This window comes from Cyprinus carpio, chromosome B8 (assembly GCF_018340385.1).
Source record: "Cyprinus carpio isolate SPL01 chromosome B8, ASM1834038v1, whole genome shotgun sequence".
Lineage (NCBI taxonomy): Eukaryota > Metazoa > Chordata > Actinopteri > Cypriniformes > Cyprinidae > Cyprinus > Cyprinus carpio.
Window position 1 is genome coordinate 24,405,570 of NC_056604.1, and position 24,908 is coordinate 24,430,477.

A 24,908-nucleotide genomic window follows, 5' to 3' on the forward strand; every position below is an offset into this window, starting at 1 on the left:
ATAATAATAATAAAAACATGTATCATTATTATTTAATATTTAATATGCTGTTATGCAAGGTCACAACTACATTTTATTAGGGGGAAAACAGCTTTTTTGAAGCACAGTTATAATGCCATGTAAAGCACTGAAAACTGTTCTGATGCAGCTTCAGCGAGGGCTCACCTCATTGGACGTCATAGAGAGGGTGCGGTCTAGATCCTCCACCAGCTGTTTGAACGTGGGTCTCTGAGATGGGACGGCATGCCAGCAGTCTCTCATCATCATATATCTGCGAGAGGAACACAGATTTAAAAACTGTAATAAGGAACCTCTCCCATCATGACAGAAGATACTGCATTAAAACACTCTTACAGTTCGTGGGTACACGTGGAGGGGCGGTCCATGCGGTGGCCCTCCTTTAGCAGTTTGAAGAGTTCCTCGACAGGGACACCTGGGTACGGTGAGCCGCCAAGAGTAAAGATCTCCCACAGCAGCACCCCAAAAGACCACTTACATGCAAAGGATGACCATTATGAACAGACAAATGCATTTTGTATGCGAGTGAGTCTGAGAAAATATATTGAGACGTACACGTCACTCTGATGGGTGTAAATGCGGTCGAACAGGGCTTCAGGCGCCATCCATTTCACTGGTAAACGACCCTGTGGAAAACAAGCACTTCATTCACTTAATCATCACCTGTTTAATCAAGGACCGCTGCCTTCAAATCCTGCTGGGAAGAAACTGTAAGTAGTTTTGCTTGCGAAGCATCTCACTTGTCTATAATTCTTCTTCTTCTGTACAAACTTTGGCGCATAACTCGCCCTGCACCATTTGTCACAGACCCACAATTTGGCGGAGAGGTGTGCTATGACTTATATAATCGATTGGGCATACAATGTTCGCACAGCAGTCAAAAAATTAAATTGGGCAAAAAATCCCATAGACATTGCAACCAAATTTGACGGGTCATTGCGCCAAGTGAGAATTTAATAGAAACATGTGGATCTCTGCATTTGAAGAGTCTGGCAAGCTGTGCGAGGATATACCCCGCAGTGAGGTATAAGTTGTACCCTTGGGGCGCAAGAGCCCTCCAAAATTGTCCAACAGACATACTATGGTGAGCACGTGTTTTTCCTACAATGGTAACTTACGTAGAAATTTTACATTGAACATAATTCTGGATCAAATTGTCATTTAGACACGGGGGTGGGACTCTCAGGATCCAGGACATGGGGGATCCAGACTCTCAGGATCATCATGAAGCTATCAAGCCAAGCCCTAGCAACCATTCACAGGACCCTAGCAACCCAAACCTAAAGAGGCATAGCTTCAAATCTGAACGTCATAGAGGCATGGGGGTTGCTTTATATCATTTATACTGGCAAGCAGCCTTTGGAGTATCATCACTGGCAGCTGCCAAGCCACTCCCTAACAACCAACCCGAGTATCCTAGCAACCATTTAGCATGGCTTACATCTCTGCATCAGAACATTGTGTAGACATGGGGGTTGCTTCTTTCGACTCATGCTAGCAAACAGGACTACCAAGATGCCACACATGCTAGCACTGAATAGTTACTTGCTAATATTTAATTAGCTTAGTGTTCAAATGTGCTAAAAAATCCTAGCTAACTGATAAAACATGATAAAAAAAACAAGCAAGTAACTGCACAGTGGCGGCTTTTGCCACAGCAAGCACCACTCACATTTACATCAGAAAATGTATCTAGTTATAATTCAAAGTCAATGTTCAAAGAAAATCCCACCGGTAATTGCAACAAGAATCTTATATCTTATAAAGTATAATAATTCAGACAAGCAGCAGCTGCTAGCACAGGTTCACAGTACTTTAAACAGCAATCAAAGACCAAATGAACATGATTTTATTTTTAATAAAGTGACTTCTCTTATGTCTCAGTCCAAAATCTTACATTGGTGGTCTTCTTGTAGTAATCAATATGATGGATGTCTCTGGCCAGGCCGAAGTCTGCTATCTTCATAACGCTATCCTCAGTTACCAGGACATTACGGGCAGCCAAGTCTCTATGAATACACTACAACAGAGAAAAATCATGCAGAATAATCGATTAAATAATTGATCCAAGTCATATGTTAATTTGACTGATATGAGAACAGAAGCATTGGAGACTCCCACCTTCTTGGATGCGAGGTATTCCATGCCCCGTGCCACCTGGTAGGCGCAGGACACCAGGTCTTTGACTGACATGTTCTCCACAGGCACCTGCTCAGGGGTGTAGCAGTACTCCATCCCAGGAGGACGACGCACACGCAGATACTCCCGCAGATTGCCCTTTGCTGCAAACTCCACAATGACGTAGAGAGGACCTGACAATAGACATATGAAAACATTTCAGTCGCATAATTCATGTAGAAATATAATACTAATAAAAATTAAGTTGTCTAGAAAGCAGCTTACTGGAAAGCCATTATAATGTTAGTATTTCTTTCATACAATATAAAATGCAGAGAAAATGTAATATTGTGAAATATTATTACAATTTAAAATAATGGTTTTCTAATTAATATATTTAAAAATGTAATTTATTCATGTGATGCAAAGCTGAATTTTCAGCATCATTACTCCAGTCTTCAGTGTCACATGATCCTTCAGAAATCATTCAATATGATGATTTGATGCTCAAAAAAAACATTTCTTATTATTATCAATGTAAAAAACAGTTGTGTGGCTTCATGTTTATGTGGAAATGTGACAGCTATTTTTCAGGATTCTAGGAATAAAATGTTTAAAAGAAATCTTTCTTTTTTTCTCCTTTCTTTTCTTCTTCTTCTTTTTTAATATAAGCCTTTCCTGTCACTTTTGATAAATTTAATGCATCCTTGCTGAATAAAAAAAGATTTTCTTCCAAAAAATAAATAAATAAATAAATAAATAAAAATTTGCTGTTAAATTTTTGAACAGGATTTTGGAAGTTTTGAACAGTGTTTTTATTGTTAACTAAAACTATTAGAAACTTTTTCATTATAAAGCTGTAAATAAAGGCAAAATAAATTACATATACAAATCTTTTTAAAGTTTTAACAAAAATGCTGCTTTGGTAACTTACCGAAATAAAATCAGTTAAAAAATCAGTTACAAAAATGAATAAAACTGAAATAAAAAATGAAATATAAAACAAAACAAACATACTAAAAATACTAAAACTAAACTGAAAATATTAAAAAAAGCTATTTCAAAATATTAACAAATACTATAACAGTACATAAATAATAAAAAAAAATCTAAATAACCTTGAAGAGGCCGCTGTTTTTAATCTAGGACTTAAAATGATTCAATAAGGAAGCTGGATTAAATTTATCTAGCATGTACAATCACAATAGCTGGACTGATGACAACATCCTGTCCTTTTGAAGTCAAAAAGCAGCATGCCTTACAAATTGATTTTGAAATGTGAAATGATTTACGCCCGTATCTCTAAACGTCTCCATCTGCCCACCCGTCTCCCCCCCCTCCTTCTTAATTCATCCTTTACTCACCATCTTGTGTGCAGGCCCCCAGCAAGTTGATGATGTTCTTGTGTTTGCCAATAATCTTCATCATTTCCATCTCGGAGATGAGGTCTGACAGGTCCTTCTCTGTGGCGTCGGCTATAAAAGCAATATTCACGAACACACATATATTTGAGTATGACATGTCACGAAACCTTCAGCCTCTAAGCTGTGAGGGACACACACACAGCGTGCAGATGGGTGATTTTATTTATGCTTTCCTTTTTCATTTATTTCTGATGTCGACTTGAAATCAACTTAACAGTTTGCAACATTAATTTGCATTCATTTATACAAATAAAAGTACATTATTGAAATGAAAAAAACAAGAGCTGCACTTGATTTTAGTGGAAACTTAAAAATGTTATTACTGGGAATGTTTATAAAGAAATGTGCATTGTTGAATTGAGTAAAACAAGTCCAGGAGCATTTATTATTTTTGTTCAGGGTGATTCAGTTTGCTACAATTTATAATGGTGTTGAGAAAAATACTGTCTATGTATGATGAATAGTAAGTGCGTCAGATGTTAATTAAGTGAATGAATCAAATGGATAATAAGAGTTTGGGAGTTTGTTTGAGTTTGTTTCGCCAATTTATCTACAGAATCAATTCATAAGAGTCATTTATTTGTGAATCAGCCAACACAAATATGACAGATATGATTAATTATGTAGTAGTGCTAAACATTCAGTGATGCAGGGCAGTGTTTTTATCGTTAATTAAACTAAAACTGTTAGAAATATTATGAAGCTGTAAATAAAGCTGAAATAAAACGTAAATATTAGAATAAAAACCTAAACAAATAAATAAATAAAAAACGAATAATAATAATAATAACTATATATATATATATATATATATATATATATATATATATATATATAGTTAGATTAAATTTATCAGAATCTTTAGAAAACAGTTAGTCTATTATGTACAAAATAAATAAATTAAAATAAATACATTTTGTAAATATGTAAAAAAATATTAAAAATGCCAAAAGCACATAAAATGAAAACTGAAAATATAAAATAAAAGCCAATTCAAAATATGAACAGGCCGAAGTATGATATTTAAAATGTTTATAAATAACAATAGCAACAACAATATAATATAATATAATTATGTTACTATAATAATATAATTAATACAATCATATTGATATAATTCTAATTAATTATACTATAATTATATATTTTATTATTATAGTATATTATTAACACTAAACAATACTAAAATACTACTAGACATAATAGTAGAATGGTATTAGTTCAGGAAACAGCACACAGAGTGTCAGAGTGTTTGCAAGCATTCATTTGCTGAGGAGTAGATGGGAAACAGACAGAATCTGAATCAGAATAAACAGCTGCTCTGGTATGGTATGTGACACAAGAGCTCGATTAACATGCTTCAGGGTCAAGGTGAAATACAGACGAAAGCTCAGCAGACCATCAGATTCCTCATGAGACATTGAAATCCGGACAGAGTTTGCTGGCGTACTTCCATTTTTACAACACACACAACAGTCAGCTAACGGTGGCAGAAAACACTTACATTTGAGCATCTTGACAGCAACTTTGGTGACACGACTGGGTTTGTCTTTATCCATCCCGACAGCCTCAGCCATCATCACCTGCCCGAAACAGCCCTCGCCAAGCGGCTTCCCAAGAACCAGCCTGAGACATTTCAACATGGCCATTTTAGCATTTTATGCATCAGCTGGTCAACAAATGATGAGTACAGTGTGTGTATGTGTGTGTTACCTGTCTCTGGCCACCTCCCAGCGAGGGTCCTGGGGCAGTTCATATTCGGAGACCCCTGAGAGCATAGGGGAGCCGCTGGAGGACAGACGCGAGGGCCGGACCAGCATCCCACCAGAGTGCATAGATGAGCTGGAGTCCACAGACACCTGCACGGAAACATTTACAACTTACTCTCCATACAAGACAGCAACAGAAAAGCACATATGAAGAGTCGTGTGTGTATGTGAGTTACTAGCTCAAGAGGCACCTACAGATGCTGATGCAGATATATGAGCAGTTCTCAAAGAAAACAGAACTACGCAATCAAAACCCAAAATTCAACAATCAGCTCAACAAAAAAGTAAAAGTTTGCCATTTTAGGCAAAAATCTAACCTTGTACAATTTACAATGTAAATACGATTTACAAAAATAACTTTACACGTTGAGATTTTTTACAAAAAAATACAATTCTGATATTTTTAAATGTAAAGCTTTTAAAAAAAAATATGTGGTCATATTTACTGATATTTTTGCAAATGAAACCACCATTTCTTTAGGAATCCACATGAATGGGACTTTCTCATGATGGCGAACGATTTCCTCACGCATGTTTCGCAAAACATTCAAGATCGTCACAGAGGATTCAGAGCTGCTAGGTTTGAAAGGGACTTCATACATCACTGTGGGCAAAGTCCAATAAATTCAGGAGGAATCTACAATGATCTGGAATTTCATGACGATTTTCCCATGCAGGTTTCATAACTGGTTCAAGTTGGTCACGCACTTTCACTGCTGCCTGGTTTGAAAGTGATTTATACATCAGTAGACTATTGACAATAACCTTGATTTTAAATCAAAAATAAAACTAAATCTCATAAAGAAACAATAAACCAAAAATTCACAAAAAAACATCACCAAAAAAATTTCAAAATAGATTTAACCATGTAGATTCACCTCAGCCTGGTTTGAAAGTGACTTCACACACCTAAAATCAAGTCTTTTCTGTAGGAATCCACGTGAATTTCGCATGATGATGCAATTTCGCAACGAGTTCAAGCTGGTCATGCAGATTCAGTGCTGCTTGGTTTGAAAACGCTTCAGACATCAGTACATAACAAAAAATAGACTTTCGCCTTTTTTGCTCATGAAATTTCGCAAATGTGAAAATAACTTAAGGAACAGAGCAACACTAAGTTTACGGACCAATTCTCACTATTAACTAGCTACTTAATAGCATGCATATTACTAGCATATTTATGGTTTATTAGTACTTCTAAAGCACATATTAATGGCTTATTCTGCATGGCCATATTTTAGACCCCTTAATCTCTACCCCATACCTAAATTTAACAACTACCTTACTAACTATTAATAAGCAGCAAATTAAGAGTTTACTGAGGCAAAAGTCATTTTACTAATAGTTAGTTCATAGTGAGAATTGGTCATTAAACTAAAGTGCGACCAAGATTTTATTGAATGAAAACCCTCTGACAGAATTTTTATAGCTTAACATTGTAATTAAACATCTTCAAACAGTATTGTGGATCTAGACAACCTCTGAAGGTGACCTGAAATTATTTTTTTTTATTTTTGATAAACTCTTTGGTATCCATCGCATGCTACAACACGTGTTCAACAGTAACGTTAACATGAGAAGAAGCTGTTGAAATGTGATGTTTTTGTTTAGTGGTAAAGAGATCAAACCCCCTATCTACTTTCTGTTACCTGTCTGCGCAGCGGGATGCTCTTGGCCAGCTTGTGGACAGCCAGCTGGCTGTTGAAGTCACTTTTTTTGGCCGAGCTGTGCATTTTGGCCAGGACGGCGATCACCACCATCACACAGATGAGGAAGAAGCCCACGCAGTAGATCAGCACCTCCAGGTAGGTCTGGTTTGGCAGTGGAGTCGGAGGAATGGCTAGATTATGAAAGAAGGGAGCAATGCAAGGTGGCAGAAGGGAAGGGAATGAGCTTGCTGAATGATGTGTTTATTTACCTTTATGTGTTAAAAATTAGAAATTCAGTCCATACAGGTGCAAACAGAGCTCAAGATTCTGTACCAGCAGAGATCGAATCTTTGACAATCACTGCAACTGACCTTTTGCTAAGTCCTGCCTTAATGTTTTTGCACAAAGTATTTCTTGCAATTTGCACAAATTCAAATTTATATTCCATTTGCAAGCAAGGTAAAATTTCTTGCAATTTAATGCAAGAAGCAAAGTAAAACTCCTTTTGCTCTTTACCTGTATATATTTTTTTTATAGGTAAATTTACTATGTATTTTTATATACAATTTCATCTCTTACCTACACACACACACACACACACAAATAGGTCAGTCACACTTTATTTTATGGAACAATTCTCACTATTAACTAGCATGCATAATACTAGCAAATTGGCTGTTTATTAGTACTTATGCACATATTAATGTCTTATTCTACATGACCATTTTTTGAATCCCAACCACTACCTTACTAACTATTAATAAGCAGCAAATTAGGAGTTTGAGACAAAAGTTGTAGTTAACAGTGAGAATTGAACCTTAAAATGGATGAATACTATGTACTATGTAACTCCTAGTAAACTATGTATTTATTAAATGTTTGTTAATAAGTATAGCAAACATAGGTGGGATGGAGCTAAGCAAAAGGTCAGTTGGAAAGGATATCTTGAACTGTGACCCTAATGGTCAGCCTGTCTAGCAGGTATGAAGAGGTATAAGTATCTGCTGGTTCAGAAGTTTGAAGCATATCATATTAGCAGGAGACCTCTTTTATTCATAAACCTGAATACACATAGGCAATTCTTTGTAAAAGCACAGACACAGTAATGCACACACATACATGCACAAAACAAACCAAAAATCCTCTTAAAACAATTCTGGAGATGGCGTCGTTCACGTGAGGGGTGCATTGCAACAGACACAAACTCCTATTGTAGCATGATAATTACTTCTTTCATAGATCAGGTTTCATGGCACATTCTTCTGCTTATGTGACTAGCAGCAGAAGGAAACCACTGCTCATGATACTTGGCAGCTCTCGCTTCGAGATTAGGCCAAAAAATGGCCTTATGTAAACTCATATGAGACATTAAATTTGCAACACAAATACAAATGTAAATCGAGAGGAATGGCTTATCTGGGGAGGGTAAACAAAATCTGAGCGGGTATGCATTTCTGTATAAATGGAGAGCTAGGTTATGAGGGTAAAATTACATGAGAAGTCTGGCTGATACAGATATTTCCTACGCTATTCGGTTGGTGTTTGTCTGCCCCAAGGCTCTGGTTCATAACGCTGGGTTTCTTTTACACAATTCATGCACACAAAAGATGTTATTGTGTCATGTATACATTTCACACAGCACACAACAATACACATGCAAATGCATCTCATTGACAGATCACTTCTCTTTGACTTCTCTTTTAATAACTAAATGAACAATCAAATATGAATATTGTAGTGTGAATATGAAGCTAAAACGCTGAAGTTAATGTATTTACAAAATGGGCTTTGTAATAAGCCTTAAGCCCACGATTTGCTGACTGCAACATGCAAATGCAAGAAAACCAACATTCAACAGTGAGAATGAATTTTCATTCACAAGTGCTGAATGTATTTAAGACTTAGACCAACAAGCATCTTGATAAATTGAATCTACTTAAATAGATTTAAATAGATTCACCCTCTGAGTGAGGCATTTATCAAACCTGAGCCAAAGAGGAAATGATGTCAGCATAGCCTTTATGCTTAAAATCATGCTCTTTGTGATGCTTGTCCAGTGTTCAGGCAAACAGAAATGTTAATTGGAAACAGGTTAATCTTGAAAAACTAGGAAAAGTGTTTTATAATATAAAAGTTTATAATGGAAACAAAGCTTTGCCAAACCACAAGCCACAATGTGTCATCTGTTCTCGGTTGTTATTTTCTATGCTTTACATAACTTATTTTGCAGTTAAATTACAGTTTCTGACGTACTTTGATTCTACATATAAGTAGAACCTGTTGTACTACAACTAGGTACCAAACCTAACCTTAACTCATATGAAGTCTGAGAACTTTAGTATTTCTGTAATACTTTTTAAGTACACATACTGTAAAATAAAATGCAATCGCTCTTTACCAATGCCAGCTGGCTATGATTATTTTATTCTTCAAGTGAATAAATAACATGGGGTTACCAATATAAAGCAAGGCACCCACTTTGAGGCAATCCATTAGAATGAAACTGCTTTAATGAGTCCACTGTTGCAGTTATCAACTCACTTTAGCGTTAACGATTTTTCAAAAGTACTGTTCCTGTCTTTGAGTAAGAATTTTCTTTGTGCACCTCTAAAAAGTTCAGTTTTACTCTAGAGATTGTGGGAGGTTTGGCTTCGCTCCGATTCCATTTTTCATGTCATTTTGACATGCTTCGACTGACATTTCGAGTGTCAGTCAACACCCAGATGAATAAAAAAAAAAAAAAAACCACAAAGCAGACACAAAGGGGTTGAAGAATGGTGCGGTTCACAAAGAATACGTTTGCATTGTTACTTGCTACAAAACCACTGCATTACTTGTAATGAAAGTAAACACAAATGTTTACTGGCTCTTAGGCCAATTTAATAGCTTAAAAAATTAATGACATTCACATGCTAGGATTCTCTTACATGCTCAGTATAATGGTTTGCTTTCTTTATTGCATTTTTGTCAAATTGATTGAACGTGAGTCACATTTATGAAAAGAGAGTCTATGTGCTAAAACAGAGTACGGTTATATTGTGGTCTAATGGACTCCAGTAAAGTCAATTTAAACAGAGCATGAGGGTCAAAAACAAAACATTTTTTGCTTTCAATTAAGTCAAACCTTTGAACAAAGTATTGTTTGATCTTATGAAGAAACAACGCAGTGATGTGACCGAATTCAACCCACAGTGTGAACTGCCGCTGTTTAACAGAGAGAAGAAACCAGCAACCGAAAGAAGCACCACAAGATACCTTTATAGACAGTCAACCATGCAGTGTGATGGGAGTGGCCGATAGAGTTCCCAGCCAAGCAGGTGTACTCTCCAGCATCCTCTAAAGACACATTCCTGATCTGCAGTACCTCCAACTCCTTATCCGTGGTGTTGACGCCTGCCATCTATAGAGAAAAGAACCACAGGATGAAGCCGTAGAGCTCCGGGAAAACCCACCAGAGTTGAGAAAGAGAGAGGTTTTTGATAAAGAGCGACGAAGAGAAAGGCATTGGAGAAACACCCTTCAGCAGCCATTAAAGATATCAGGACTGCTCCCTGATTGGATCCTTCGATGACCCTGCTGACAGATTTATGGTTAGATGAGAACGGAGCACATGGCTTCACCTGCTAGAGACCCAACACCTGAAGATGAGGGTGACGTCCACCCCCTAGAGTCCACATGCACAAGACGGGCCACATGGAACATTACCCAGCAGAGGCTCTCACATACTCACATATTCAGAAAAGGAAGCAAAAAGGGATTAGAAAGGCCAGTTATAGAATGTGTGACAAATAAAGGGAAAGAGAAGAGTCAGGATGCCAAAGGTACTGAAACAATACTATAGTACCTATTGAAATTGCTATCCAAGTGGAGAAAATACTGGGATGTTCTATTTTGAAAATTGTCGCCATCTTTACAAGTGAGTACTATTGGCAAGATAATATAAAACAAAGACTAGGAAAAATAACATGATTTTTTCCGACTGATGTGGACTGTTTAAAAGGTTTCTCCTCACTTTTCTGCAAGTGTGGAAAGCAGGAATTATTATTTTTGCAGTTTCTTCTTATTTTTTTTGTAATGCAAATGCAATAAAATATATACCTTTAAATGTTAATTTGTAGCATTTCTTTACATTGCAAATTTTTTTCTTAAGCTTGTTAAATATATCCAGACTATATGCTTTTCGTAGAATTATGAGATTTATATTAATATTTGGAGTTTAAAATAAAGGACAGTGTTGAACATCATTAATTTTTATGTGAATTTTTACTGGTTTTGTGTTAATACATTAATACAATGTTTGCAATTGCGACAACCCAATGAGGAAGAAAGAGATTGTAGAATTTAATTAGGAAAGCAAAGCAATAGCAAAGTGTAGCCAGGTAGAGAATAAGCCCTTGAGCGAGCTGAAGGAATTTAGATGGGCACATTCCCAAGGTGCCACTGAAATGCTTTTGAAGTGCAAGAGAGCGCAAGTAATCTTCAGAGGGCATGAAACACACCCTTATTAGGAGGGCAAAGTGTAGCACAAAGATGGAGAGAAGGAAACGTCCAGTGTAAACAAAAGCCAAAATACTTCCAGTTGCTCTGCTGGGATTTTCCATGGCGTCATTTAAGGCATCACAGAAAAAAAAAAAAGAGCGACGAAGTGGGAAGATGTGTCGCGGCCCTCTAAAAGCCTGATAACCGCTGTCTCTACCTCCATCTAACTGTGTATGTCTGCCTCTTTCTGCACTGATGAATCTCTGTAGCAGGGGTCGTGTGTTACCTTGCAAGTGTTTAACGACGGTGAGCCATGCTGATTGGTTGGCTTGGCCTATATAATTGGCCACTTTACATATATACTCTCCACTTTCTTCTTCTGTCACGTTGTACAGCGTCAAGACCTGTGTGTCCGAGCTGTTGACCCCAGAGTGCTGCGGAGGTCAAACATATGTCAGAGGTCAAGCACAAAGTCAAAAATTGAGGTCACTGTGATCCCAGCGGTCACTGAATGACAACACCTGCCGTTACTGATCTTATGAAATACATTCTGAGAGTCTGCCAAGAACTTGGCTCATATTTCCCCAAAAGCTGTTAGTCCTGCTCCATTTGCTCAGGTGCTCCGTCCATAGAGGTGGAGAAATCTGGTTAAAATGTTACTTTAAAGAAGACATGGACAATATTTTTTGGATACAGATGTTTAACAGCAACAGAAAAGCTAAACAGATTTCTGAAATTTGTATTTAAAAGGATGTTCCAGGTTACAACAAGAGCAATATCAGCAGTATCTGTTACATCATCAATTACCAAAAAAAAAAAAAAAGCTTATACACACTTGGAAATTGGTTTATGTTTGCTTCAGAGACTTCCATTGGAAAACTAACAAAACTAAAACTATTAAAAATATATTTTCAATAATTTAAATATAGCTGAAATAAAAGATGGAAAAAACTTAAACTTATTTCAGTTTATTGCCAAGTTAGCATTTCTAAATTTTGTTTTTACATACTAAAAATACTAAAACTGAAAAAAATTAAAGCTAAACAGAAATGTATAACTACACATCAAAATTTGTAAATCTAACCAAAGTTAAAATAAAAACTGAAAATATAAAAACAAGATTTAATTCAAAATATTAATAACTACTATAATAGTATATAAATAACAGTACAATAACACTGATGTAGGGTGAGTTGAAATTAGTTGAATCATTGCAGATGATGAAATATGGCAAACTCTGGTGTTACTGTGTTATTAATAACTCTTTCCGTCAACATTTATTTAAAGGGGTCATATGATGTTGCTTAAAATAACATTATTTTGTATATATCTATCTATCTATATATATATATATATATATATATATATATATATATATTATATATATATATATATATATATATATATATATATATATATATATATATATATATGCAATCATTAAACATTAAAAGCATATTACTCAAAACTGCCCAATGCTACCAAATGAAATGATGATCCAGGAAGGGGCTGGCAAATATATATATATTTTTTACAGGGGTCATATGATGCGATTTCAATTATATCTGCTTACATAAGCTATTAGATATTTCTGATTCTTCTTTGCTTGTGTTTTGATCTAGAGATTCTGTGCTCTTTAACAAGATGTGTAACAGCACCTCCTACTATATAAAACATGGAAAGCTGGAATATTCGGTCAATGGCACGGAAGCGTCATCTCATAAATGATGGAAAATTCCATTAATGGCAGGGTAAGAATTAATTGACATTGACAACACGGAAGCACTTTAATCAAACATTTAGGTTGACTGGTTAAATGGTTTTTACCTTTAAGATCCGAACATATGGCAGTCCATCAGGGCCGACTCTACTGCCATTAACCTCAATGTGTTTCAGCCACTGGATGTGTGGCTGAGGATCGCTGAAGACTTTACACTCAAACTCCACGTCACTCCCCACCACTACTGTACGGTTAGCAGGCAACCCCGCCTGAAGAATCGGCCTGTGCGGTGAACGCTCTGAATAAAACACACAAACACACTGTACACAGTTAGTGTTGTTGAAATGAGCCATTAACATAAAAAAGGATTTTTAATCATTTTCTCCTTTTAAAGAAATCAACATTGGAATCTACATATTCCACAGATGTTCAATGAACTCTAATGTCATAAAGCCTGCAGGAAGCAGCCTCTTTAACATGCAAACGTTTATTATAATTGCTGTAATTTGGTGGAAATTAGTGGAAATGTTATTTTGGCCACAGCCCATCTCTTAGGCCTTCTGACTAAAAGTCACAGTCCAAAGGTGTCCAAAATTTTACTACACTGACTTTCAAAAACTACAATTTTGAACTAAAAAAAACCTACATTACTCAATCTCTGTGGCTGCACAAGAATAATACATTAACCATCAATTACACCCCTTACATGCATTCTTTTGTTCTTCATTTTGTGGTACTATGGGAAAAAATAAACACTTTCACTTTCCATCAAAATCAAAATCATGCACATGACATTACATCATAACCCCTTTCAACCCTTTGAACTAATTAGGACCTTACCAGGAGGACCTGATGGCACAAATGTGTGAATGTCTTCTGTGTGCCAAATTCAAACAGTGTCTTCTCATCAATGTGTTTGTATGGTGCAAATGATGTCACAGTGGGCTCCGTCTAGATGGGTGTAGCACTGATTTATTTGCTACTTAATGAAGGCATCAATCAAGTCCAGCCAATCAGTGTTTAAATTCCTTTATTCCAAATACTCTGATCTCATCTTGAGCCACTAACCGCGTCTCTAACTCATCCACGGCATCAAGTAAACACTTTGTATTTGCAATGGATCATTTAACACACACCATCAATGGAGTCCACGTGCCTGTCCTTAACAAGCACACAGACACTCGCACGCAAAGTGTAAAAGCACCCGTTACTTCGGTTCATTTCAGAGAAGTAATGGTAACCATTAGCGGGGCTGCGTCAGAGCATTAGCTGCATGGTGAACAACACCCATTTGCATCTGATTGACTCGAGTAAACATTGCAGTGGTTCTGTGACCTTCCCTTGTGGATAATTTGCCATTTCTTGTGCTTTGCTTAAAAAAACGTGAATCGATTTAATCAGAGGTTTAGCAATAAATCATTGCAGCTGAGCTAGTGGAGAAGGGGAGACCAACACAAATTTGCTCCCTTACAAAGAACTAAAAAAGTTAGAATTAATTAAAACTAAACTTCAAAATGTTGAAGACAGACAAGGAAAGAACCATGACTAACCGACTACGTCCAGCTGGTAGGTGTGATTGATGCTGCCGTGTTTGTTTTCCACCAGGCAGGTGTAGTTGCCTTTGTCTGACGGTACCACAGACTCCATTATGATGGTCCACATGTGCTCTCGAACCTGTGCAATAAAATAAAAAGGTGAAAAAATTGTGTAGACCTAAATGCAATTCAAGTTATCACATATTGTGGAAACTATTTAGAAAAAAAGTGTGCACATAAGTAAAACTCAGCCCAACATGTAAAAGCAGAAAACTGCTAGATGCATTAGAGGGCTGACTGTCTTTTAAGATCATTTCAGTGAAAGGCTGAGGAAGTTTAACAAAGTGGGTTGGCAGCAAATCCCGTCAGGTCAGTTTAACATCAGTCAGACATGAGATCAGAGCCATGGAGAACAGTGTGTTTCATGGTGGAGAGTGGGAAACGGGCCACTCCATGTCTACTAATACAGACTTCTTCTCAAGCCAAACACTCTATGAACTGCCAGAAAACACCAAACTTCAGTCTATTACAAAACATATGTCTGCTAAGCAACATGGACCTCTACAAACCAGCAGAGTTTTCAAATAAATGTATATTTTTATTAAAATATTTACAATACATGTATGCATTATTTTTTTTTTTGTATATTAACTATAGCAGATGTTTGCAACATTTTTGTTATTTGTGAATACGTTCTTAATATTATTATTAATAGGCCGTTAAATGTGTTAAATGTGGCTTCAGAAGCACAGAAGATTAATTTTATGGTACTTTATACTGCCTTTTTTGTCCTTGACCACTTTCTCATTATGTTTCACAGAAATATGAGTATACGATAGGTTTGGAATGACACGAGGGTGAGCTTATGACAACAGGATTTCCATTTTCGCATGAACTAAACCTATAAAGATCCAGCAGACAGAGCAAGTGTTCTCAGCAGTAACAGCTCTTCTTGATTAAATGAGATTTAGGCTGGGTAAAATTAATAAGAGGTTATGGCTTCTCGGCCTACAGAACCCCAGATGTGAGCTGCTACACCCGCAGTCTGCCTGACTTCCTTTTCACAATCACTTAATGTAAATGAACAATTGTGCCAGACTCTTGTTAAACAAAAGAAACCATGAGAGACTGGGAAGAGTGCTGGGGGAGGTTACTATGGAAAGCTGCAGGGCCCCTTAACAGAAGCCCCTCACACTCCTGGAGCTCAAAGACACATTTAATTGAACATATGAATGCACCTTCATCCCTACGACATGGTTTGGTTGGAAAAAAATAAAAATGTGCTTGGTTATACTCAAATGTTTGTATAAACCATGTCGATGGACATGTTACTGTGTATGCATTGCAGTGGCGTCAAACACACTCCAGATGGTAAAGTGTGTATGCGGTGAGGAGCGGAAGAGGACTAATGTCTCCCAGCTGGAGAACACCTTGATGAGAAACACAGATGCTACAGGTCCGCAATGACACAAGCAGAAAACAGCGGAAAATATCACTTTAATGTTCATGTAAAAGGGAGTAGAATGAAGAAAGAAAAATGTAATTAAAGAAATATTTCAACCCAAATATTAAGCTTCTGTCATTATTAACTCATTAACTCATGTTGAATTTCTAATCCAGTATTCTGTTATTTTTAAGAGATATTATTAATTTTCACAAAAATATTTACACTGTTTATTTTATAGCTCAAAAGAAAAAAAAAATCACCATCATGAAGTACTTGTAAAGGCTTGTTAACACCAAGAATGATAACTATTACATTGTTTTAAAAAATCCTTTAAAATATTAAATCATTGCAGAATCCACATCACAACTATAATGAAAATTGCACTGAGTAATGATAAAGTTGGAATCACTTTCAAAAAAAAATTTCCAGCTGAAGAATGATAAGAACACTGACAACTAATCAGAATCCATCCTGTTTTAAAGAACTTAAGCATTTAAAGTGCAGCACAAGCTTATAATAATCATACAGATATTGTGCAGTAGTGGTAAAATTGTTATCATTATTATAGTTATCTTTATCGTTATGTTCTCGGTGTGAATGGGCCTTAAGGCTGTCAAACATAAGGTTTATTCTTGAGCTGCGACTGACTAAATTTGATGTGCTCTAGGTATGTGCATTGATCAATATTTTTGAGTGAATAAAAGCCTAAATTAAATCTGTTAATCATATGATGTGATCGTCTCTCTGCAAAAGATTTTGGAGTAACATGAGGGTGAGAAAACGATGAAAATGAGTAAAATACCTATTTAAGTTCTATGCACAACTTTGATATTTAGTTTTTGGTCCCTTTAAAAGCTTGGCAGAAGTAATTACTATAAATTGTTGGTGACACTTTATTTTAATGACCAATTCTCACTATTAACTAGCTGCTTGTTAGCATGCATATTACTAGCATGCTATTATTATTGGCTATTTATTAGTACTTATAGAGCATATATTAATGCCTTATTCTGCATGACCATATGTGCATCAACTGAGTGGCACACTCTGCTAAGCCACTGGTTCTGAGCCTCTAAGGTTGTGGGTTCGAATCCCGGGTGGTTAATGTTGGGGAAGTCGTGGCCTAGTAGTTAGAGAGTTTGACTCCTAACCCTTAGGTTGTTGGTTCGAGTCTCGGGCCGGCAATACCACGACTGAGGTGCCCTTGAGCAAGGCACCGAACCCCCAACTGCTCCCCGGGCGCCGCAGCATAAATGACTGCCCACTGCTCCGGGTGTGTTCAGAGCACGAATTCTGAGTAAGGGTCACCATACTTGGCTGTATGTCACATCACCCAAACCACTAAAAACTTCATACCCCTTAAAGGGATACTCCACCCCAAAATGAAAATTTTGTCAATAATCACTTACCCCCATGTCGTCCCAAACCAGTAAAAGCTTCGTTCGTCTTCGGAACACAATTTAAAATATTTTGGATGAAAACCGGGAGGCCTGTGATTGTACCATAGACTGCCAAATACAGTGTCTAGGTCCATAAAAGGTATGAAACGTGCAATCTGGGTTATATGAAGCGATGGGAACACTTTTTGTAAGCGAAGAAAACAAAAATAATGACTTTATTCAACAATTCCTTTGTCAACCGTCTCCTCTGTGTCTCTCCATATCACCGTATGCTGTGTATGCTCTTCTGTATCAGCCGCGCCACAAGGATTCTTATTTAGCTTTGATTTGAAAGAAAACAGAACTGTTGAATAAAGTCATTATTTTTGTTTTCTTCGCTTACAAAAAGTGTTCCCATCGCTTCATATAACCCAGATGGAGTATTCTGACGACGATTTTCATACCTTTTCTGGACCTTGACACTGTTCTTTACTTGGCAGTCTATGGTACAGTCACAGGCCTCCCGGTTTTCATCCAAAATATCTTAAAATTGTGTTCTGAAGACATGGGGGTAAGTGATTAATGATAAAATTTTCATTTTGGGGTAGAGTATCCCTTTAATACCTAAATATAAGCAGCAAATTAGGAATTTATTTAGGGACAACTCTTAATTAATAGTGAATGTGTGTTCCCTATTCTAAAGTGTTACCAAATAGTTTTTATATGAACAACAGATGCATAAAGAAAATTCTCTTTTTGTGTTCCATAACAACATAGTACCTGGAAAAATCAATTCCAAATTTGATTAATTTTAAATTAAAACATTACTATGCATAATTAGAACAACTGTGGTCCGAATTAACAAGTGTGAAACAAGTGAACTAAGGCTGAAACTCAAACAAAGCACTTCTACTAATGATGCTTTGCTATGGAATTAAATTAAATTAAACGTTTTGTTACTTTGGGTCTGTTGATATTCGACATGGTCAAATGAGTAAAAGGACAGAATTGTTTTTTCCCAGAGTTTATTCTTATCTGTATGAGCACAACCAGTTGAGTAAAATGAGGACAGCCAAGCAAGTGTAGGCTGCCTCCACCAGAAACCCACGGCTCCAGTGTCTGCCTTCCAGGCACGGCTATTCAGCCTCTGTCATGCTACAGTGAGGTGTTTGGAAGACAGATCTGTTGAGGACGAGGTGCCCTTTTAACCCCCAAACCAAAGTAGCTGGCTAGCAAACATGGAGTTAGTTAGCCAAGATGTTGGATGTTTCATGATTTTAATGGATTGTGGTGTAGTTCCCTCACCTTGTAGCCTCCTATTCGCTGGTCTTTCTTAAACTCTTTGCCGTTCTTGAGCCACTTGAGCGTTGGTGTAGGGTTACCATTGGCCTGGCAACGGAACTTGACGGTTTTGCTAGCTGGAACCGCATGGAGCTTCTTCTCCATCTTATCAGGTTGAGCCCAGACGGGTGCCATTGCTGAGGAACAGACAGAAAGTTAAATTGGTCATTCAAAACCACTGATTCAAAAACACAATGTGAAAAATACCTAGGCCATGACTATTTTAGAACAGTAAAGCCCCTTTCACACTGCACGTCGGACCCGGCAAACTGCTGGAACATTGCCGGGTCGCCTTCTGTGTGAAAGCAAACACGTCCCGGGATTGATCCCGGGTTGGGGACCTAGTAACATTGCTGGGTTCAGTCCCGGAATGAGCGCTGTGTGAACAAAAGCCAGAACTAATGCCATGTCGTAGTGATGACGCACGTTATCGCGCAACTCTTTTAGCGTGTTTTGAAGGCAGATGAACATTCGTGATGAAAAAATACGTGCAAACTGTAACGAAGCAGAGATCAGTTAGTTCCTTACTTTCCGCGCTGAAGCTGAGATCGCTCGCCAGCTTCAGTGAAAGTTAATGTGCCTAGCGTTTTCGACTCATACATAATAAAGACTTTCAGTCTAATGAACAAAGGCACATTCCACACAAGACGCCTGTGGTTTATAAGACAAAAATGTGCACTATTTCCTGTTATAGTTCCTACTTTAAAGGAAAATCCTAACAATTTCATAAGAAACAGATAAAGTTATTGACATTTGCAGATCTTTGAGTCAGAATTTTGAGCACAGAGAGTTTGACTAAGAGAGGAGGGTATCTTACGAAGCAGTTTCTGGTCACTCGATAGCTTGGTCTCCTCTGAGGAAGACTCATCTTCTTCATCATCTTCTGAGGAAGCCAATCCATCTGATTAAGAATAAAAATTTAGGTTACATTTTTGTTGTTGTAAACAATACAAAAATCAACCCGTAAAAAAATAAAAATAAAATAAATCAGTAATATCTTATTCGGTTTTATTTCTCACCTGTAACGTTGACACTGAAGTAATCTGTATGGTTGCTGTTGGGTCCCTGAGCAAAACAAGCATACAGACCAGAGTCGGCCGGCTCTACTGCTTCAATCTCCATCTGATGGTTACGCAGACGAGTGTGCTCTCCGTCAACCAGGGGAACGTGGTCCTTAGTCCAGGTCACTTCCTGTGGCTCCTCTATACTTTTACAGTTTAGCTCCAGTTTGTCCCCCGGATACAAAGTGTACAGCATCGGCTCGATCAGGGCTAACGCTAAGAACAGGATGTAAGAAATTAGTTAGGGTCAATAAAATTAATAAGGGATGTTTAATAGAGATTGGGGGTATAATTAGTGCACTATTTTTTAAATACATTTTTCAATAATTAATTGCACTAAATTAACTGTCCTAGTCAAATTAATCAAAACTCTTTCTATAAACTCAATTCTTCATTAAATTAATTACTACATACTATTTGATATAGTGTTTCCATTCAATCTCCATGCACACTTGCCATACAGTAAACATTTGTATTTTATTTATCTAATTTATTTTATCCGTTACTGAATTCAGGGGTAAGATTTGCAACACATTTTTAAGAATGAAATTCTTCTTAACCATTATTTTTTTTCTTATTTTCTAACTTTTGTCATTAATTACACACCCTCATGTCGTTCCAAACCTGCAAGACCACTGTTCATCTTCGGAACACAAATTAAGATATTTTTGAAGGAATCTAAGAGCTCTCTGACCCTCCATAGACAGCAATGTAAGTAACACGATCAACAATTCATAAAAATGTTACCGAGCAATTGACGAGTAACACAGTTTCAGCGCAGATTTCCCTCGCGGTTTGGACTTTGAACCTTGGTTAACGAGACAGCACCAAAAGCTCGCCGTCGGTGCTTGTAATGATTTTTGCATCTTTCTCTTACAGTTTTAAATACTTGCACTCTGCCGTCATGTGTGCTGCATTAGTGTGCGTCTCTATTTGATCACGTTACATCATTGTTTAGTACAATTTATTCTGTCTTTTTGCTTATTCGACCAAACAACAAAAGAGATTTTGTTGCTATTTTCGGCCAAATAATTTCAGCTGCCGAACATTCGGTGCATCCCTAGTAAATACGTCATTGTGTCGCTATATCATTGATATTGCGATTGACACTTTTTTATCATGTAAAGATGTATACTGGTATTACCATGGATGGTACAATATGGCACATCCCTATTATGAACATCTCAGAATTTATCTTAACTTCTTTCTTGAAAAGAAAGGTGTAATCGAGCCCCAGAGTATTAGTGTTTGGCATCCTATAGATGAGCGACAACACCTTCAAGCATCTATCAAAGATCCCACCTCAGTCACTGCTAAATCAAATCTGAGTTTGAATTAGTCAAGGGCCAATTGTCAGGCCAATTCTGAGATAGAGCTGAAATGTGATTATGGGATGCAAGGTTAGGGGCATTGCCTCAGACACCACCACCTGAGCCCATCCATCGCTCCTGATAACCAGTAGAGATTGGGGGGGGGCAAGATTGGGGGGTGGGAAGTCTAAATATAATTACACTGATTCATTGTCCATCAACATTATGACACCCGTCTGCAATTGCCCATACTCCTTTAAAGGGTGCTGTGCTGCTTAGAGTAGTGCACTGGAGAATTATCCCTGTTGGGGTTCCTCTTCAAAAGAATTGACTGACGAGAACATATAGACACCATATGCTAATTCTGACTATTTGTTAACAGTAAGCCAAGGTGAGATTTTCACATTTACAAAACAAATGGTGACTGCTTTACATTCAAATGGTAATTGGATTAATTTCCTTTCAATAACAATGGATTTGACATGCTGAAAGGATATGAATGCTCGGTTTCCTGTAAAAGATGCATCAGCAATTGATTGTTCAAATAAAGGTCAAATTTCTATGAAATCCTGCCATCCGCTGAAGACGACATTTACACTATTGTTTTGAAATGTAAATCTAAAGAAACAATCCTACATCCTACTGAGTCACTGTGGTAAAAAAAAAGACCCAAAAACAAAAAGGTTAATGCAAAGGAAATTACAAAAGATTTTTTTTTCTGAAAAGACTGGCAAAGGTTGTGAAAAAGCATTCATTTTAAAAACGCAAAAGGGCAAACGTAAGCCAGGTTTCCTCTTGACTAGTTCTGCTGTAGTAACTCCGCCCATCACTACCATTAACTTTGCTAATAAAGGCGAGGGAGTGAGAGGCCTGTAGCAGCAGGTTTTTAGGCTGGTATCCATGGTGACCTCAGTAGGGTCTAGTTAAGGTATTTCCTGCTTCGCATGTGTCTAACAGGCTCTTAATCCTGACAGGAACAGGGGCCAGGGAGGGATCAACTTTCTGCACCAAAACACTGCAGAAAAGAATGAAGGAAGGAGAAAAGATGATGAACTAGCATAGACTTATTTAGCCACAAAAAAAGTAAATAAGTTTACTTTAAATAAGTGAATACTTCTCAAGGTTGGATTGTTTTCAATTTTGGCAGGTCAATTTTAATATACCTTGAAATCAATACTACAGAAAAGCTTACTGCTCAGGAAAAAAATAAATAAATACATAAATAAATAAATAAAAAGACTCAAAGGTGCTGTATGTCATTTTTGACTGTACTGAAGCAGAAAAATATAATATGTTTGCAGAATTCACATAAGTTCACATACATGTTTCTCTGAAAAACAATGCTACAGCCAGTTATTCTGCTTTGAAATGTGCATTTCATGTCAGAATGTCTGTTTTTGTTTTGGTCTGTGTGACTCCGCCCACAGAATTATTGGTGGGTGGATTAACAAACAGTCTAATTTAAGAGGGTTTTTAAACTATGTTTGAAACCACATCTAAAAAACTGCTAGAGAAAACACATTTGAATACTAGCATAAAAATAACTTTACTAACTCTAGTCTTAGTACAACTAACCTGGGTCCATTCAAAGACACTCACAGACTAAAAACAGCACAGCCTCACTTGACCTCAGTGTCAGTGAGACAGAAATGTTTCACATTCTAACTGAGAAATTCGTATTACAGACATACTGACTGATCGTAAGGTCATGACAATAAGATTGTAATTTCCTTTTGCCATTTTCGATTGAGCAGAGCAGATGCCGAAAACATTTTGCACCAGTCACCAGAGAAGCTGTTTACTGTGAGGTATCAAGTGAGAGTATTCTGCAATAATCACACAGGGAGAAAATTATACAGCTGCTTCATGATTTATAGTTATTAATCGACATGCTTCCTTCCAGGATATTAAATAGTGGCATGTTACCAAGCCATCAGTCACTTCAAAGAACAAAACACCATGCAATACAAGCTGAAGTCATGCACCGGTGTGCAAGCTATAGAATCCAGATGTAGTCTGGCACAACTACTGCATTTGGGGGGTATATACAGTGCCCTCCATAAGTATTGGAACAGTAAAGACAAATTTGTTCTGTTTGCTGTGGAGTCGAGAAATCTGTAAATATGATTTAAAGATGAATATGAGACAAAACTACAGAATGTCACATTTTATTATTGGGTGATTCAACACAAAGATGTTTTACCAGCTAAAAAGATCAGCACTTTTAGAGTTTCATCTCCTAATCTGATGTGAGCATAAGTATTGGAACAGTTGCCTCACAGGTCTTTCTAGGTGTTCAGCTGTGTCCTGTTGCATTAATTCTTCAGATATTAAAAACAACAAAAGCTACACATCAATATGCAAACCTCTGATCAGCACCAAAAACTTGCATTCGATGATGATACACACAAACCAGGATGAAGACGAGCAAGCCGACTCTGAAAGAAAAGCAAGCAATTTGGATGCTTAAAGAGGAAGTCAATTAGAACCTACAGGAAAAACAAAGGGCATGGAGAAATCAAGAGTTTGGAAACTACAGGCAGGTGAGTTTTTATGAGGGCTGAAGCTAAACTCTGCAGGATAGTGGCCCTCCAGGACCGGAGTTGCCTATCCCTGATCTAAGTGATTGGAAAGTAAAAGTGTAAAAAAGGGAACTGCAAATGATCCTAAGCATACAACCTCATCTGTAAAGCTCGGTGGAGGTGGTGTCATGGCATGGGCATGCATGGCTGTCTCTAGAACAGGACCTCTTAATTTTAATGTTGACTTAATGTATGATGGCAGTAGCAGAATAAATTTGGAAGGGTACAAAATCATCTTGGCTACCAGTATTTAAGAAAATACCACCAAACTCTTTAGGAAGCACTTCATATTAGATCAGGACAATGACCCAAAACACCCTGCCAGTTAGGTCAAGGGCTTTATCAGGGCAAAGAAAAGTAAAGTCTTAGATTGCCCAAATCAATCTCCAGATTTAAATCCGACTGAACATTAATTTCACCAGCTGAAGAGGAGACTAAAGACAGAAACTCCCCAAAACAAGCAACAGTTGGAATTGGCTGCATTAAAGGCTGGGGAAAAAGATTTCAAAGCATAAGACCAAGAGTCTGGTGATGTCCATGGGTTGCAGACTCACTGCTCTGATTGCATGCAAGGGATCTGCAACTAAACATTAGCTTTTAATCTTTTACATCTGCCTTAAATTCAGCTGTTCCAATATTTATGCTCACATCAAATAGTGGGATGAACTCTAAAAGTGCTGTCCTTTTTATTTGGTAAAACATGTATTTGGTAAAACGTGTCGAAAGATAATGATAATTATCGCAATATAATTTTCCTTGATTAAATGATATGAAGAGTTTGATAAATGTTCGATACACTGTTTATGCGGCAAAAGCGGAACGAAACAGCGCGACTCATTTGAATTGTGCCACACGGACCGTTTATCCACTCAGATCACAGTTCAAACTACCGGGGGAAGCGAGCTCACTAGAGCAGATGTGTTTAATTGGTCACGCGAGCATTGAGCAGCACTGTGAGATCCAGTGTGAAGCGCTTGAGTTCAGCAATGAACACAAATGACTCGGTGATTTCAACTAGTTGAAAGCCAAACAGGAGAAACACTGTGTGCAACGAGACAGTCAGAAGGCTTTTCAAT

At 37.2% G+C, this 24,908-nt stretch overlaps 1 protein-coding gene across 4 annotated transcripts in view; it reads right to left on the bottom strand.

The window, feature by feature from the left end:
- LOC109108459 (fibroblast growth factor receptor 1-A-like) overlaps positions 1-24,908 on the bottom strand; it is a 43,223-nt gene that overhangs the window by 4,784 nt on the left and 13,531 nt on the right. The window contains exons 3-17 of one of the 4 annotated variants that reach the window (XM_042730205.1): positions 19,899-20,156; positions 19,697-19,780; positions 18,844-19,016; positions 14,728-14,851; positions 13,285-13,475; positions 11,744-11,891; positions 6,979-7,169; positions 5,274-5,419; positions 5,065-5,186; positions 3,501-3,611; positions 2,140-2,330; positions 1,916-2,038; positions 574-644; positions 355-492; positions 166-271 (exon numbers count right to left, since the gene is read on the bottom strand). In XM_042730205.1, the coding sequence (XP_042586139.1) occupies positions 166-271; positions 355-492; positions 574-644; positions 1,916-2,038; positions 2,140-2,330; positions 3,501-3,611; positions 5,065-5,186; positions 5,274-5,419; positions 6,979-7,169; positions 11,744-11,891; positions 13,285-13,475; positions 14,728-14,851; positions 18,844-19,016; positions 19,697-19,780; positions 19,899-20,156 (2,177 nt within the window). Of the gene's footprint in view, positions 1-165; positions 272-354; positions 493-573; positions 645-1,915; positions 2,039-2,139; positions 2,331-3,500; positions 3,612-5,064; positions 5,187-5,273; positions 5,420-6,972; positions 7,170-10,233; positions 10,379-11,743; positions 11,892-13,284; positions 13,476-14,727; positions 14,852-18,843; positions 19,017-19,696; positions 19,781-19,898; positions 20,157-24,908 lie in introns of all 4 variants that reach the window. The other 3 variants (XM_042730203.1, XM_042730204.1, XM_042730207.1) reach the window with 3 other exon arrangements.